The 15,015-nt window shown below is 46.5% G+C and overlaps 2 protein-coding genes across 4 annotated transcripts in view; one reads left to right on the top strand and one right to left on the bottom strand.

The window, feature by feature from the left end:
- Positions 1-9,460, top strand: part of ninl (ninein-like) — a 35,964-nt gene extending 26,504 nt beyond the window's left edge. The window contains exons 18-31 of the mRNA XM_083922859.1: positions 705-841; positions 966-1,103; positions 1,374-2,831; positions 4,094-4,198; positions 4,802-4,871; positions 4,953-5,120; positions 5,528-5,644; positions 5,781-5,894; positions 5,995-6,141; positions 6,314-6,463; positions 6,547-6,660; positions 6,748-6,957; positions 7,036-7,149; positions 7,228-9,460. Coding sequence (XP_083778985.1) covers positions 705-841; positions 966-1,103; positions 1,374-2,831; positions 4,094-4,198; positions 4,802-4,871; positions 4,953-5,120; positions 5,528-5,644; positions 5,781-5,894; positions 5,995-6,141; positions 6,314-6,463; positions 6,547-6,660; positions 6,748-6,957; positions 7,036-7,149; positions 7,228-7,419 — 3,234 coding nt within the window. The 3' untranslated portion in view covers positions 7,420-9,460. The remainder of the gene's footprint in view (positions 1-704; positions 842-965; positions 1,104-1,373; positions 2,832-4,093; positions 4,199-4,801; positions 4,872-4,952; positions 5,121-5,527; positions 5,645-5,780; positions 5,895-5,994; positions 6,142-6,313; positions 6,464-6,546; positions 6,661-6,747; positions 6,958-7,035; positions 7,150-7,227) is intronic.
- A 1,871-nt stretch (positions 9,461-11,331) lies between these two features.
- gins1 (GINS complex subunit 1 (Psf1 homolog)) lies at positions 11,332-14,958 on the bottom strand (the record flags this gene model as incomplete). 3 transcript variants are annotated; one of them, XM_083922868.1, is made up of 7 exons in its annotated part: positions 11,332-11,414; positions 11,579-11,653; positions 11,891-12,007; positions 12,128-12,218; positions 12,378-12,476; positions 13,783-13,847; positions 14,833-14,958. In XM_083922868.1, 7 exons carry the CDS (start codon positions 14,905-14,907, stop codon positions 11,346-11,348), a joined length of 591 nt encoding a protein of 196 aa, XP_083778994.1. In that variant the 3' UTR covers positions 11,332-11,345. The 3 variants fall into 3 exon arrangements, with proteins under 3 accessions (XP_083778994.1, XP_083778995.1, XP_083778996.1); XM_083922869.1 differs by lacking the exon at positions 11,891-12,007; XM_083922870.1 differs by lacking the exons at positions 12,128-12,218; positions 12,378-12,476; positions 13,783-13,847 and having other exon boundaries at positions 14,833-14,907.
- Positions 14,959-15,015: the final 57 nt, after the last annotated feature.

Below are 15,015 nucleotides of genomic sequence, written 5' to 3'. Positions count from 1 at the left end.
CTGCTTTGTTTTGTGTGTAGGGACTCTTCTCCTGCTGCTGCAGAGGTTTGCTGTTATTTTCAGCAGCATTAGTGGTTAAAAAAGACCTTTGAATGCCTTCACCGTACTGCCCCGAGCTAATCACTGTTAGCCACGTCCTGCTGTTAGCTACTCTCCCAGATTTCTCCATTAATAGTTCAGTTGAAAAAAACTGTCTCAATGGTTTATTTGATAAATGTAAGTGCCAAAAAAGACCATGGGATGATTTTGCGCCGGAATTTCACTTAAACTGGGGGAAAAGGTTTATTTAAATTTGCGGCTCCCTCAGATTTAAATTAGTTAAAAAATTGCCTGAATCTTCAGGAGCTCGTATCATTGGATGCATTTAAAGCGACTCTAAATGACTTGGAGGCCAGAAAATCTGTCTGTAGATGCTTTTTAAAACTTAAAGAAGTCTGAAATGTGTTCTTTGGCTCCATTTTAAATTGTTTTATGTCTGTAACCGTGTTATTTCTGCTGCCGCTTGTCTTAGAAGGGCACTCAAAAAATGTGATATTTAATCTCAGTGAGTCTTTACTCCTGGATAAATATCGTTTTAAAAGGTTGCGTCACTCCATTGACTCACTCTGAACCTGCGATCAGGTTGGGGAGTAAGTAAGACGCAGTCAAAGGTTCCTCATCCTGCGGTCGAAAAAACACTTCTCTGTGTTTGATTTGTCTGTCAGATGGAGATCAGTGAGCTGGAGGAGCAGAAAGCTCAGGCGGAGCAGCGGGCGAAGCAGCTGAAGGAGACTCTGGACAAACTGCAAATGCAGATGCAACATGGAGGAGGAGGAGGGTGGAGCCACGAGCAGGAGCGCAGGTGAGGAAGAGACGATGTACAGGAGGAGAGCAGACAGGCACATATCTGTCATCTGTGCTCACTTTGAAATTCGGATAAAAGCTTTGGACGGACGCAGCATTTGAACTTGAGCGTGATTTCCCAGGATGCAGCGGGAGCGCGCAGAGCTGGAGCAGAACTTTGCCAGAGAGATCGGTAACCTGGTCCAGAGACTGAGCGCTGAGAAGGAGCAGCTGGAGGCCGAGCTGAAGCTGAAGATGGACCAGGAGGTGATGCTGGTCAGGTGGGTGGTGACTCCAGATGCCACAGTGTCTATACCTGCTGTTAATGTGCAGATTACCCAGCATGCACAGGGAGGGGCACACATTATTGTTTAATATAAAAAGTATTGTTGCAGCTTAAAGATTCATTCTGAAATATGAGAAACATCTTGAACATCCAATAGAAACGTACGTAGGTAGATAACAGGAAGTCTCTTCAACACCAGGTGTGTTTATTCATCAACACAGAGTAACTAGTTACATCTCGCTGTGTAATAAAACACTGTAAGCAGGGAGGAAGCAGAGCAGCAGCTCTCTCAGATGAAGCTACAGCACGCTGAGGGTCAGCGCCGTGTCCTCCACCAGCTCCACCGGGAGCGCCAGCGGCTGCAGGATCAGAGAGGATTCTGGGAGAACCGGCTCGCTCAGTCGGAGCAGGAGAAGCTGCGGGGTGAAGAGAGAGCCGGGGAGGAGCAGGTCAGCATCTGCAGCCAGTTCTCCTCGGAGAAGAACAGGCTAGAGGAGCAGGTCTCCAGTTTACAGGAGGTCGTACAGAACTCTCAGCAGCAGATCAGCCAATCAGAGGCCAGTTTGGAGGAGCTGAGAGGGCGCTGTGGTCAGTTAGAGGAGGATCTTGAAGCTTCTCGTGGGCGCTGTTCTGAGCTGGAAGCCAGACTGGAGGAGGCCTGCACTCAGCTGGAGGAGAGCATCGCCTTCCTGGAGTCTCATGAGGTTGTGAACAAATGTCTGGCCTCGGAGAAGAGCTGCGTGGAGGAGGAGCTGCAGGAGGTGAGGACCACGGAGGAGCAGCTCCGGGTTCAGGTGGCTCAGCTGAAAGAGGAGCTGGGAAACCTCCGGGCTGCGTCCGACAGCATCCTGCAGGACCGCGAGGTGGTGGCTGATAATTGCAGCCGCCTCTCCAACGCTTTCATGCAGCAGCAGGCGCAGCTCCGAGCCAGAGAGCAGACTGTGAACGCCCTGAGGTCGGAGCTGGAGACTCAACAGGAGGCCATGAGGAGCAGAGCTGAGTGTCTCTCCAGACTCACCGCTGAGCTGGACTCGTTGAAGACAGACCGCGCCAGACTGATCCAGGACCTGAAGGACCAGGCCATGGCTGTGGACAACCTGCAGCTGGAGCTGGATGGCATCTCTGAGGAGTTGGAGAGGAAGAGGAGCACTGAGGAGGGTCTGCAGGAGGCTCTGAAGCAGGAGCAGACCAGGACGTCGCAGCTCCGCTCCAGTCTGAACGAGGAGAAGGAGGAGGTCTGTCGTCTGAGCCAGGAGAACGGGAGCTACACCCGGCTGGCCGACCAGCTCTCCAACCAGATCGTAGAAATGGAGGAGGAGATCTCCACGCTCAGAGACCATCTGAGAGAGCTCAGCACACAACTCAACGGGACCGCAGACCTGGTCCCGGACCTCCGGAGGCAGCTGAACTCCAAAACCAGGGAGGTGGATCGGCTCCGTGCGAAAGTTGCGGACGGCGCTGATCTCTTACGTAAATCCAAAGCTGCCTCCGAGAAGCATCACAGTGATCTGACCAAGCAGCTGGAAGCGAGGCACGGAGACCTGGACGCGACCAGACGACAGGCCCTCCAGCTGCAGCGGGCCCTGCAGGACTCCCAGGACCAGCTGAGGACGGCGGAGCAGGACTTTGAGCAGGAGAAGAGAAGGATGATGCAGCAGCTGATGGAGCTGGAGAAGCTGGTCCTGGCCCTGGAGGAGGTGATGGACCCGGCCAGTCCACACAGGTTTGTGGAGCATGAGAGCGACTCACAAGAGATCCGACGCCCGGTCCGAATGATCACTAACTCTCTTCTGAGTATTTGAATGACTAATTGCATCGATCATGGCGCTTTTCCACAGGTAGAAACTGTGAGACGCTGATCAGCCCGTCGCCCACAATGCACCGCGGCCGACTGTCTGGAATGCTTTAACTCTTCACCTCATCGCTAACCGAATGACAAACGCATGACGACTGTTCATCACTGTGAATAACTCGTGTCTGTGTCATCTCGTCCGTCATCACCTTCTCTTTGTGTGTTTGAATTTTAACCTTAAATGTTTAAATTCTGCTTTGAAGCATCTTGTTTTCATTTAAGTACAATTTTTGTTTAAGATGATTGTTCTGTTAAAAAAATCACAAAATTAAAGCCTCAGTTTGCTTCAAATAAACTGCTGTGTGACGTGTAACAACTAGAAAATATACACTGTATAAAATGTACAGTGAAGTCAAAGAATCAGGTCAACAAATACAGATAAAAGCAAGTTCAGGAAATGGTTAAGAAACAAAGAATAGAAAAATGTACAGTACAAATATGAAAACATGCTAAACTGTGTGTTTGATATGTGTTTTATAATGGAAGAGCTGTACAGGTCTGTGCAGGAAAGAGCACGATTTTACTTATTTACTAAATATATTTCACAAGTATCAGATCACGCAGGACTGAAAAATATATAAATACATTTCAAGATAAAATAAAAATTTATAAAAAATAAACTCAAATACATTTGAAAGTCGATATAAATAAATAAGAGAAAGTTAAATAGGGAAGTGAATAAATAGGTGAATTAATACAAAGTTAAAGAAAAGTCACGTTCTATCAATTAATGCCTACATTTAATAGCGTATTCATTTATTCAAGTCATTATTATTGAATTATTCAAAATAATCGTGATTTCTGTTTTTATATCTGTCCAGATCCAACCAACGATCAGTGATGAACATTAAGTTTGAGGAGCTGTTGAGGATCTTAAACATAAACATAAATCTGTGCGTCATCTGCGTAAAAGTTTACTTTCAGCTTCAGATGCCGTTTGATCCGACGAGCACTTTGTTTGAATCAGACTGAAACCTTCAACCAGCAGATCTTTAGACGCTCAAATAAATCACTTTATGAATCAACGTTTTAAAAATCTTCAGAGTGAGTTCAACCATTAAATCAGAGTGATTTTTATCCCTGACGATTGTTTGTCGTCTTTATTTCTGACTCTTGTTGTTTGTCGGCTGCAGGATTCAGCTGGAGGAGGTTCGATCAGAGAACGGCGCTCTTCAGGAGCGACTGAGCGTCCTGCAACAGGAAGTCCAGAAGCTGGAGGACGACGTCGCCAAGAAGAGGTGAAAAAACACATAATAATGGGTTTAATGTGCAGGTTTCTTTTTCTTCTGATCAGTCGACTTGTAAGACAAGTAATGAGTCAAAGGGGACACTGGGGCCGTCCACACGAACGCTGCTAATTTTGAAACCGTGTGTTTCTCTGCACGGTTAGGCCTTTCATCCACACGTAATCGTAGTTGTTGCTCCTGAAACCAGAGTTTCCAGGATGAACTTTTACGAGAAGTCCAATTTCAGTAGTCATGTGCGGACAGTAAAACTGCGGAAAAATGCAATTTCTTGTCGACATTGTTCGACGTCACAGTGTGCGACGGTAAAATAGTTGTATCCATGGAGACGTGTGGAGGACTCTAGACGTGATCAGCTGACTAAGGCAGATTTTGCGGTTTCGTGTGGACGTGAATTTTTTTTAACCAGGAACCATAAAAGTTCTCAGATTTCATTGGATAATCGTTCTGCGTCAAGGCTCCGTTTTTCTTTAACCGATGATCAATGATAAACTGTAGTTAAGCTCGAGGAGAAGAGGAGGATCTCCCGGCAGGATGGGAACATAAATCTGAGTGTCATCTGCATAAAAACAAACCTGCTTCTTCTTCTCCTGTCAGGAGGAAACTGGAGGAGATGGAGAGAGAACACGAGAGGAGCAGAGAAGAAGAAGAGCGGCTGCGCAAAGAGGTGAGAAACTGATTCACAGTGAACCTCTGACCTCTGCGGGGAAGACAAAACTGTTCAACTCTTCTTCTTCTTCTTCTGCAGAACTCCAGATGTCGTGAGGAGGTTCTGGATCTGAGCGGCAGGAACCTGCAGCTCAGCAACGACAACGCTGAGCTGAGCGCCCGTCTCCGTGGGGACCAGGAGTCGGTCCGGATGCTGCAGGAGCGCCTGGCGACCGTCTCCAAGGAGCAGGAGGAGAAGGGAACTATGGTAACCAACAATTTATTATTATTTATTGCTTGTTTCTGTGACTCTGCTCTTTTTAAATATTTCATGCCGTGTGTTAGGGTTGCGTGGTATAGTCGTATACCATACAACCCTAGAAGTTTGCGCTACGGTATAGATTTTGACTCTACGGTGTAACCGGCAGAGCAGCTCTGACGTAATCACACAATGGGTGCAGATTCGGTCCATGAGGGAATATTCACTTGGTCTTTGAGTAGAAGCCAATGTATACAAGTAATTCCTGGCTGTAGTGTACTGTAGTGTACTGCGATATAAGGCTGTTACCGGCTGTGCTTCAGATTATACCGTGATATCAAATTTAGAGGATAACGTACAGCCCTGGCGTGTTGTTCCAACAAGGATCTCTGAGTTGACTGTGGTCGTGTTTTCAGGTGCGGCGGCTGCAGGGTGCGGCGCTGCAGCAGGAGCGAGAGAAGCTGCAGCAGCAGGCGGCCTGGACGCAGGAGAGACAGCTGCTGGAGAGAGAACTCAGCTCCTACAAAGAGAAGGTGCTTTCATCGCTCTGACTCACCTGACAGGGTTACTTAACTTAAAAAAACTGAAACGACAACGTCACACGCACGTCACAAGGATGTTTGCATGTAAATATGTACAGATTTCATTAAACGCATCTTCATTTCTCAGCTGGCTCGGCTGTCGGAGCTGGAGACGGAGCTCAGCGCTGTGACGCTGAAGCTGCAGTGGTTGGAGGAGGACAAGGCCAAACTGCTGAGGGAAGCTGATGACCGGAACCATAAGGTCACAACTCAGACGGGAAAACATGAAACCACCGAAATAACATCCACCTCAGAACGTGCTCAGTGTTCTCACCGTTGAGTGTGACGTTTGTCTCTGTCAGGTGGAGAAGCTGCAGCAGTCGGTGCTCTCGGTGGAAGCGGAGGCCGAGCTGCTTCGCTCTCAGCTCCACGCCGTCAGTCAGGGCAAACTGGGCCACGTCCAGGAGGTGACGGAGCTGCAGAGGAAGCTGCAGGACGCTCAGAGCAAGGTCATCATAAAACTAACCCCAGGAAGTTTTTTTATCGATAGTTTTAATTCTGAAAAGTCTTAAACTCATAATTAATACTCAGCGTGTGACATGTGTGAAGACGTCCTCCCACACTTTAAAATGTCCTCAGCAGTTTTATTCACAGCTTCCTGTCTCGTGTTGTTTCTGTCAGGTGGACGAGTTGGAGAGCAGCGTCAGGAAGCTGATGATGGAGAAAGAGGAGCTCGGTCAGTCTGTGGAGGAGCAGGAGCAGCAGACCTCCGTCACTCTGCAGGAGGAGACCCACAAACTGAGAGTCCAGAACCAGGAGCTCCATCACCAGGTACCAGACACCAGCTGTTAAACCGTCTTTAAACTCTGCGTCTAAATATGATCCAAAGTGACAGAAGCTTGATGTTTTTTCAGCTGTCGGAGCTGCAGGTCCAAGGTCTGGATCTCCACAAACTGACTCTGGAGCAGCAGAGCCTGAAGAGCAAACTGAACGAGCTGGAGACGGAGCGGACGCAGGCTCAGGCTCAGGTCCGGACTCCAGCCGATAAACAGAACGATCCGACACGACGCTCTGAAATCAGGGGTTTTATTTTTTAAAAACTTGTGTGTGTGCAGGCGGTGCGGGCCGACACGGCGCTCAGCCTGGTTCAGGCGCAGCACGTGAGGCGGCTGCACGAGCTGCAGCAGCGGGCGGGCGACGGCTGCAGGGAGCAGGTGGAGCTGCTGCAGGCGCGGCTGCTGGAGGAGCAGAGGAGGAGTCAGCGGCTGGAGGACGCGCTGAGGCTTCAGGCGCAGCAGAGTGGCTCCCAGATCAGCATCAAGCAGGTAAACGGCCAGAGGTCAAAGGTCACAGGGGCTCGTGAATCCTAGATTCTCGTTTCTGAGTGCGTGTGTTGCGTTCAGGATCAGTACGAGAAGGCGTTGTCCGCCCTGCAGCACAGGATGGACGAGCTGGAGGCCAAACTGAAGGGAGTCCGGTTGGTTCTGCAGGAGAAAGTCCAGCAGCTGAAAGAGCAGGTGAGTCTTCACGCCGGTCCACGTGCTTCTGTCCGCGCCCTGCCAGCCGCGTGACGTGTTTTGTCGTCTCGTCCGCAGCTGGCGAAGAACACGAAGTCGAGCGCGCTGCTGAAGGATCTGTACGTGGAGAACTCCCAGCTGATGAAGGCGCTGCAGGTCACCGAGCAGCGGCAGAAAAACGCAGAGAAGAAGAACTACCTGCTGGAGGACAAAGTCAACGCTCTGAACAAACTGCTTCGAGAGGTCGTCCAGGTGTCGCTCGCCACGTAGCTGCTGAACCAAAAACAATAAACCCGACTTTGGAGAACTGTGACGCTGCAGCAGCTGGTCTGAGAGCAGTTTCACTGAAGCAGCCAGAGGAGAGGTCCAGGGTGTGGTGAGCTTAGCTTAGCACAAAGACTGGAAGCAGGGGGACAGTGTGAGCCCGAGACAGGAAACACACACCTGCAAAGTCTGCATGAGAAACCTGTTTGAGTCGTTCCAGGTGAGAGCGACGGGACGTTTACGCTCGGCCACGTCTGCAAAGAGTGAGCGTGAAGTTCCTCATCTGCCCGTTCGGTTCATCATCAAATCATGTTGCCGTGAGAACCACAAAAGCTACGACAGAACCGTCTTTAATATTATGTTTAATAAATGCGGCAAAAAGAGTCCGTGAATATGAATAACCCGAGGATCCACGTAGCCAAACGTGTGTGATCTGAACAGGTGCGCGTAGATCTACGTCCCCGGCACAAGGGGGTGATTTTTTTAAGACGTCGTTTTTCAGCTCTGGGAGTTTGAAAACACTTTACAGCTACGACAGTTAAAGGTTGAATACGTAGAATCTTTATTAAAAGCTATATTTTAAAAGCAATCCACCCACGGGGCGTTTGGAGGGGAACAGAACGAAAGTATTGCTTTCCCATTTAAAAATATATTTGATAATGGGGGTTTGACAATAGGGTGCTGCTGGTTGCCAGGGTTGTCTGTTGTTGGGTGCAGCTACTGTAGGCTGGCACTGGGTGAAATGGTTATTTGTCCCAGCAGCTGAGTGAGCGGAGACGGGCAACAACCAGAGTCACTATAGGCCGAGCATTCACTCCATGGACTGAGAGAAAGGAGAGGAACGCCATTCAAACGCACGCCCACATGGCTACGCTTCTCCTGGATGCTAACATCACTTTCATCTGCACTTAGCTGGAACGGCTAACGCTAGCGGCTAACGCTAACTGTCAGTCAAATCCTTGTTTTTATGCTGTGATTTTCTGGAGGGGACGGGTTCAAACAGGCTCAAACAGACTCTGGTCTCCTGGAGCTACTGGGCCGGGTCTGACCAACCTGGCAACCCCACTGCTGGAGTTATTTTTGGTTGTTGCGACGACGATCTTGAGACACTAGATAACGGAGTTCTGCTCATTCTCCATATTCAACCTTTAAGGTCCGTATCTTCTGTATTATTCAAACCTCGCGCTGAGTCCGACGTGATAAACGACAAAGGAGTTTATTTTATTTATGGCGTCAAACAGAAAAACGTTTAAATGCAACTTAAATACATTTGTAAAATGTGAATCAAAAACTTTTGTTTGCTGTCGAGCTGAATCTGGTGGGCGGGACCTACGCAGAGAAGATGTGGCCTGAGCGGCGGTACACACGCCAGGAAAACCCCGTGGTCGGGCGCTTTAACTGCAGCCGGCGTGCTCTGAAAAATAAGCGTTTAATAGAAAGAATAACGCAAAGTTGAGGTTTCGTTTTGCCACAGCTGACTTTTAATCTACCCGGCTTCTCCCTGTGGATTAACGGAAAACAACAGACCGTAGAAGGATGTGATCGACCAATCAGAATCAAGTATTCAACAAAGTAAAAGCTTAGATTAATAATCCCACCGCTTCATGTCCTGATCAGCCAATCAGAGCAGAGTATAACTGTGTGTTATTTATAAGTGAGGATGAAGTTCAGGATGTGTGTTGAGATAAAACTTCAATCTATTAAATATTAAACAACTGTGCTTTTCTTAAGCTGCTATGACAATTAACTAAATTAAATCAATTAGAAATTAATTATAATTCCTATTTTGTATTTCTTTCATGCGTATGAGCCTCCATGGCCTCCGTAGTTTCCAGAGTGAAACAAACGTCACTGCCATCGTGTTGCATTTACAACAAAACAGGAATTTAGAGACTTGAGGATGAACGAATCTCACCTGTAAAGTAAACGGCCAGTAACCAGGTGAGACGAGGTGTGTGTGTGTGTGTGTGTGTGTGTGTGTGTGTCTGTGTCTGTGTGTGTGTGGGCATGGCCTTCCATGCGTGAGTCATCAGCAGCCTCACCTGTAACGACGTCTATTCATCAGGTGTGTGTGTGTGTGTGTGTGTCCTCCTCCCTGAAGCTGCTTTACAGAAACTGGACTTTTGTTTCCTTTGGGAAGACGAAGGAAAACCAGTCTGACCACACACACACACACACACACACACACACACACTCTGAAGTATATCAGCCATGAGGGTATTATGTTATGTTACGTTAATGTTTTATATGTTTTTATTGTTATTAATGTCAAAGTGAGGCTTTTATTTTGGTGACGTGAGTGTCTTCAGGGACACGTGGACACTTTTTCTGTATTCCGTATTTTCCGAGACTTCCTGCTCCTCCGCACATCCTTCCTGTTCAGGTACAACAAACCAAATCCTGTGTGTGTGTGTGTGTCTGTCAACGAGTCAGACACACACACACGTTCATGTATGTAACTGTAACATGTCAACTACATTAAATTATCTGTTTTTATCACAGCATTTGTGATCTCAGTCATTTTAAACAGATTTTTTTTCAGTCTCGAGGGTCGGGTCGTAACTAAGTACATGTAATCGGATTACTTCAATTTAAACTTTTATTGTCAGCACAACTGTGAAATCTGACTACATAGAACCCGCCCTAAAGAGCGGCGGAGGATTTAACGCCAACCTTAAAGGTTAAAGGTCAACCGTGCTGCAATCATTGACATTGTCAAGGATTTCTTGATCACATTTTTTATTTCACCTTTAAAATATTCATCTCATCTCATCTCATCTTCAGCCTCTTATCCGGGGTCGGGTCTCGGGGGCAGCAGCTTTAGCAGGGGACCCCAAACTTCCCTTTCCCGGGCCACATTAACCAGCTCTAACTGGGGGATCCTGAGGCGTTCCCAGGCCAGTGTGGAGATCTAATCTCTCCACCTGGTCCTGGGTCTTCCCCGAGGCCTCCTCCCAGCTGGACGTGCCTGGAACACCTCCCTAGGGAGGCGCCCAGGGTTCATCCTTACCAGATGATCCTGAACCACCTCAACTGGCTCCTTTCAACGCAAAGGAGCAGCGAGAGTGTGTATATACCGTTTAAAGGTGAAATACGTTCAGTGTTTGATTTTGAAGTAATCCAAAAGTATCCAGATTAGATTAAAACTTTTTTTTTTGTTAAAATCCAACAAATTGTGACTAATTCAGGCTTCGTGCACCTTTTCCAGTCAAATTCAGGCACTTTTAAGGTCCATTTTCACGCTTTTCCAGCACTTTACAGTTGTGGTTAAAAATAAATACATACAAACTGAAAATGATTATTTCATTCCAGACTCCAAATATTGTATTTCTGCTCTAAAGCGGTTTGTGAAAGAAATGTGGAAATGTTTTCAGGCACTTTTCAAACCTTGAAAACACTAAAAGCACCCAAACGAACCCTAATTACAATAAAAACATTTGTTTTCAGTAACTTAATACATTTCAGGAAAAAGTCAGAACTAACTGCAGGTTCTTTAAATGTTTGTTTCACTCTAAACTGAATTAATCTGGATTTACTCTGTGAAACATTTGATCCTGTGCTGCGTTCAGGGAAAATCAGTACATTTATTATTTATTATTCCTGTTTTTAACATAAATGGACCCAGTTCTCACTTTTCCGGGACATTTTTCAGGTTTTTCTTGACACTACGGGACTTTACTGTCGTATAAATGGTCATAATAATAATTTACCTTTAAAAGAGTTTAATTCCTCATTTCTAAGTGAAGCGTTTTGCACTTTCACCTTATTTACGTTCAACGTTCAGAGAAAAGTTCCCTTTGAGAAAGAAATGTTTTATTTTTTACATCAGAATTTAATTACACAGTAACTCAGGGGACGATGTGATTCAGGAATCAGCGATTGGACGAACCCTCCGACGCCCTCAGCCAATGGGAGCGCTCCGTCCTCTCGGCTCAGGACATGACGTGCTCCAGGACGCCCTGACGAATCAGCTGCTCGCATTTCCACCGCGGCAGGAAGTGCTGCGGACGGACAGAGGGACGTTTAAAATGACCACTTCCTGTGTGTATGAATCATGATGAAATAAAGTTTGTACTGATGTAGAAATAAATAATAAACAGTACAGCGTTAATAACGTGGTATAAAACAGCAGAAATATACGTGATGTTGTGTCGTGTTAGTGCACCTGACTGTTCTTCTTCAGCAGGATCACCGTTCCGTCGTCGATCTCGAACTCGCCGTGGTCCTTCAAACACCTCACCTGCAAAACACCTGATGATGTCAGCGATGACGTCATCACAGCAGCTCCAGGTAGACGTTTACATATTATAAATCTATATTTATGTTACGAGTCTCACTTTAAAATTAAAAAGGAACATTTATTGAGCTTAAAAAAGGCGGCAGCGAACGCAGCAACGCCACCTCTGCTCCTCGTGTCTCTTCCTCGCCACCTCCGCTCGCAGGTGGGAGGAGCTACGACGTGAGGAGACGCTCTCACCTCAATGTAAAGACTCTTCGGGGGCTTCATGTCCTGAGTGATGTCCAGACCCTCATCCCCCCCCAGAGACCGCATGAAGGAGGCCAGAGACTTCTTATACTGACTGAACCACTGCACCTGTAACCACACACACACACACACACACACACACACACACACACGCACGGTCTAAGTGATCAGTGTTATCAGTACCTGTTCTGCTTTGAGCTGTTAAACAGGAAGTCATGTCACACTCACCTCCTCCGCACACATGTGGAAGCGGACGTTAGCGGGCAGCACGCTGCCGTACTCCCACCGCAGCGCTCTGATCCTCAGCAGGCGGTCGTAGCTGACGGGAAGAAAACGTCTTTAATACACACCGATGGACGTGTGTGTGTGTGTGTGTGTGTGTGTGTGTGTGTGTGTGTGTGTGTGTGTGTGTGTGTGTGTGTGTGTGTGTGTGTGTGTGTGTGTGTGTGTGTGTGTGTGTGTGTGTGTGTGTGTTTACAGGTAGGCGGTGAGGCAGCGCTGGTTCCTCAGGAGGCAGCAGTGACGCAGTTTGATGGAGGGAATCAGTTCACCGCGACCGTCGGCCTTCGCCTCGTTACTGAAACAGTAAAAACATATATAAATACAGTTATTAGCAATTATTATTATCAGAAATATTAAAATCATCTGTAAAATTATCTTTACTTTTTAATACATGACATAAAAGCTTCACAGGATTAAAATGTGAGACGACAAATCTACAATTTACACAATAATCAGATTTAAATAATCACAAACACCATTAAAATCAGTGTGTCTGGAACTTAAACTACATTTAAAGGCACTAAGTCAAAGGGGGACCAGAGGGTGTGTGTGGATTACAGGGATCTCACACCACTCAGCCCCCCGGGTTCATCCTGTCGGCGACCTGAGGGGGCGCCAGATCTCTGAACCCTCAAAGTGAGAGCTGTGTCCGGATCCTAGGCAGTGAGTCGGGGTCGTTCCCGGTGGGGGTCGGCCTCCGTCACCAATCCTGTTTGTGATGTTCACGGACAGGATATGGAGGTGTAGTCGTGGTGGGGAGGGGCTGCAGATGATGTGGTCCTGATGGTGTCGTCGGTCAGTGACCTTCAGCAATTACTGGATCGAGGTTCAGCACCTCTAAATCTGAGGCCGTGGCTCTCAGCAGGAAACCGGTGGATTGTTACTCCAGGTAGGGAATGAGTCCTGACCCCAAGTGAAGGAGTTCAAGGACCTCGGGATCTTGTTCACGAGTGAGGGGACGATGGAGCGTGAGTTTGGCCGGAGAATCGGAGCAGCGGGGGCGGAGCTGCAGTCGCTCTACCGCACCGTTGTGACCAAAAGAGAGCTGAGGAAGACAAAGCTCTGGATCTACCGGTCAATCTTGGTTCCTACCCTCACCTGTGGTCATGAAAGCTGGGTCAGGACCCAAAGAACCAGGTCGCGGGTACAAGCGGCCGAAATGTGTTTCCTCAGGAGGGGGTCTGGAGTCTCCCTTAGAGAGAGGGGGAGAAGTTCAGCATCCGTGAGGAACTCGGAGTAGAGCCGCTGCTCCTTTGCGTTGAAAGGAGCCAGTTGAGGTGGTTCAGGATCATCTGGTAAGGATGAACCCTGGGTGCCTCCCTAGGGAGGTGTTCCAGGCACGTCCAGCTGGGAGGAGGCCTCGGGGAAGACCCAGGACCAGGTGGAGAGATTAGATCTCCACACTGGCCTGGGAACGCCTCAGGATCCCCCAGTTAGAGCTGGTTAATGTGGCCCGGGAAAGGGAAGTTTGGGGTCCCCTGATAAAGCTGCTGCCCCCGCGACCCGACCCCGGATAAGAGGCTGAAGATGAGTGAGTGAGTCAAACGCCTCTCTACAACACAACGTTAACATTAATGATATTAAATGTGTAACATACTCACACGTCAGTCTGGTTCTGTTCATAAAGAGCTTCCATCTCCTGCAGAACCTGCCGGAGCCCGTCCTCCTGAGAACAACATAAAACTTCATAAAGCAGATTTATAACAGTTCACATTATTACTGTTCATGTCATGACCTGGATCACCACCTGACGCTTTTACCGTAACATTACCAACCGTTGGATTATTCTGCTCTCACGTTAAATATATATGACATATAAATGCTTAAATGAATAAATAAAAGATAAATAAATGCTTTACATTGATTTCTAAATTTTTGTTCACCTTCATTTAATCCATTTCTGTGTGTATTTATGGATTCATTTATTTCAGCATCTGTGTCTTCTGCCTATTTAATTCTGCATGTTAACTACGGTATTTATTTATAAGTTTATTCATGCATTTATTTATTATTAATTTATTTCAGCATTTATTTCGTTCTGTATTTATTAATTCATTTTTATTTATTTATTTTTACATGTGTTTATGGATTCATTTAGTTCGGCATTTATTAATTCCTGTATTTATTTCTGCATTTATTTATTCATTTTTATTTATTTATTTCAGCATTAATTCCTGTATTTATTTATAAATGTATTCACGCATTTATTAATCTGTTTGTTTATTTCAGCATTTATTTATTCATTCATTTATGGATTTATTTATTTCAGTATTTATTAATTCCTGTATTTATTTATACATTACTCAGCATTATTTATTCAACTGTTTATATATTTATACATGTATTCGTGCATTTATTTACTATTGATTTATTTCTGCATTTATTGATGTATTGAGACTGAAGTCATGTTCAGCACCATCACATTCATGTTAATTGAAGTTTATCCACAATAAAAACTGTTATTGTTGTTGTTTTGTGTTTAAGCCGAACTGTGACAGAGTTCTTAAATGTTCTTAAATTATATTAGAAATGCGTCTAAGAAGTCACTTTGTTCTCTGATCAGGTAGAAAACGTTAAACCGTGACTTCTTTAGAAGGACTTCGCCGTTAGTGAACGACAGTAAACACCGGAGCTTTACCGGGAAAACTCACGTTAAAAGCGGGCAGTTGTCCGTCGCTCATCCGGTGTAGCTCCCGGATTAACTCCACGGCTTTCTCACAGAACATCCCGGCACCGTTAACAAACACAAACTAATAAATTAAATATATATGAAACCGTTAAAAACACAGAAACACTCTCGCGGTGTGTTCGTTGACGCTTGCTCCGGTTTCGCG

This window comes from Echiichthys vipera (assembly GCF_963691815.1).
Source record: "Echiichthys vipera genome assembly, chromosome: 11".
Taxonomy (NCBI): domain Eukaryota; kingdom Metazoa; phylum Chordata; class Actinopteri; order Perciformes; family Trachinidae; genus Echiichthys; species Echiichthys vipera.
Note: the sequence above shows the minus strand (reverse complement) of the source record. Positions and strands in the feature narration are given on the sequence as shown.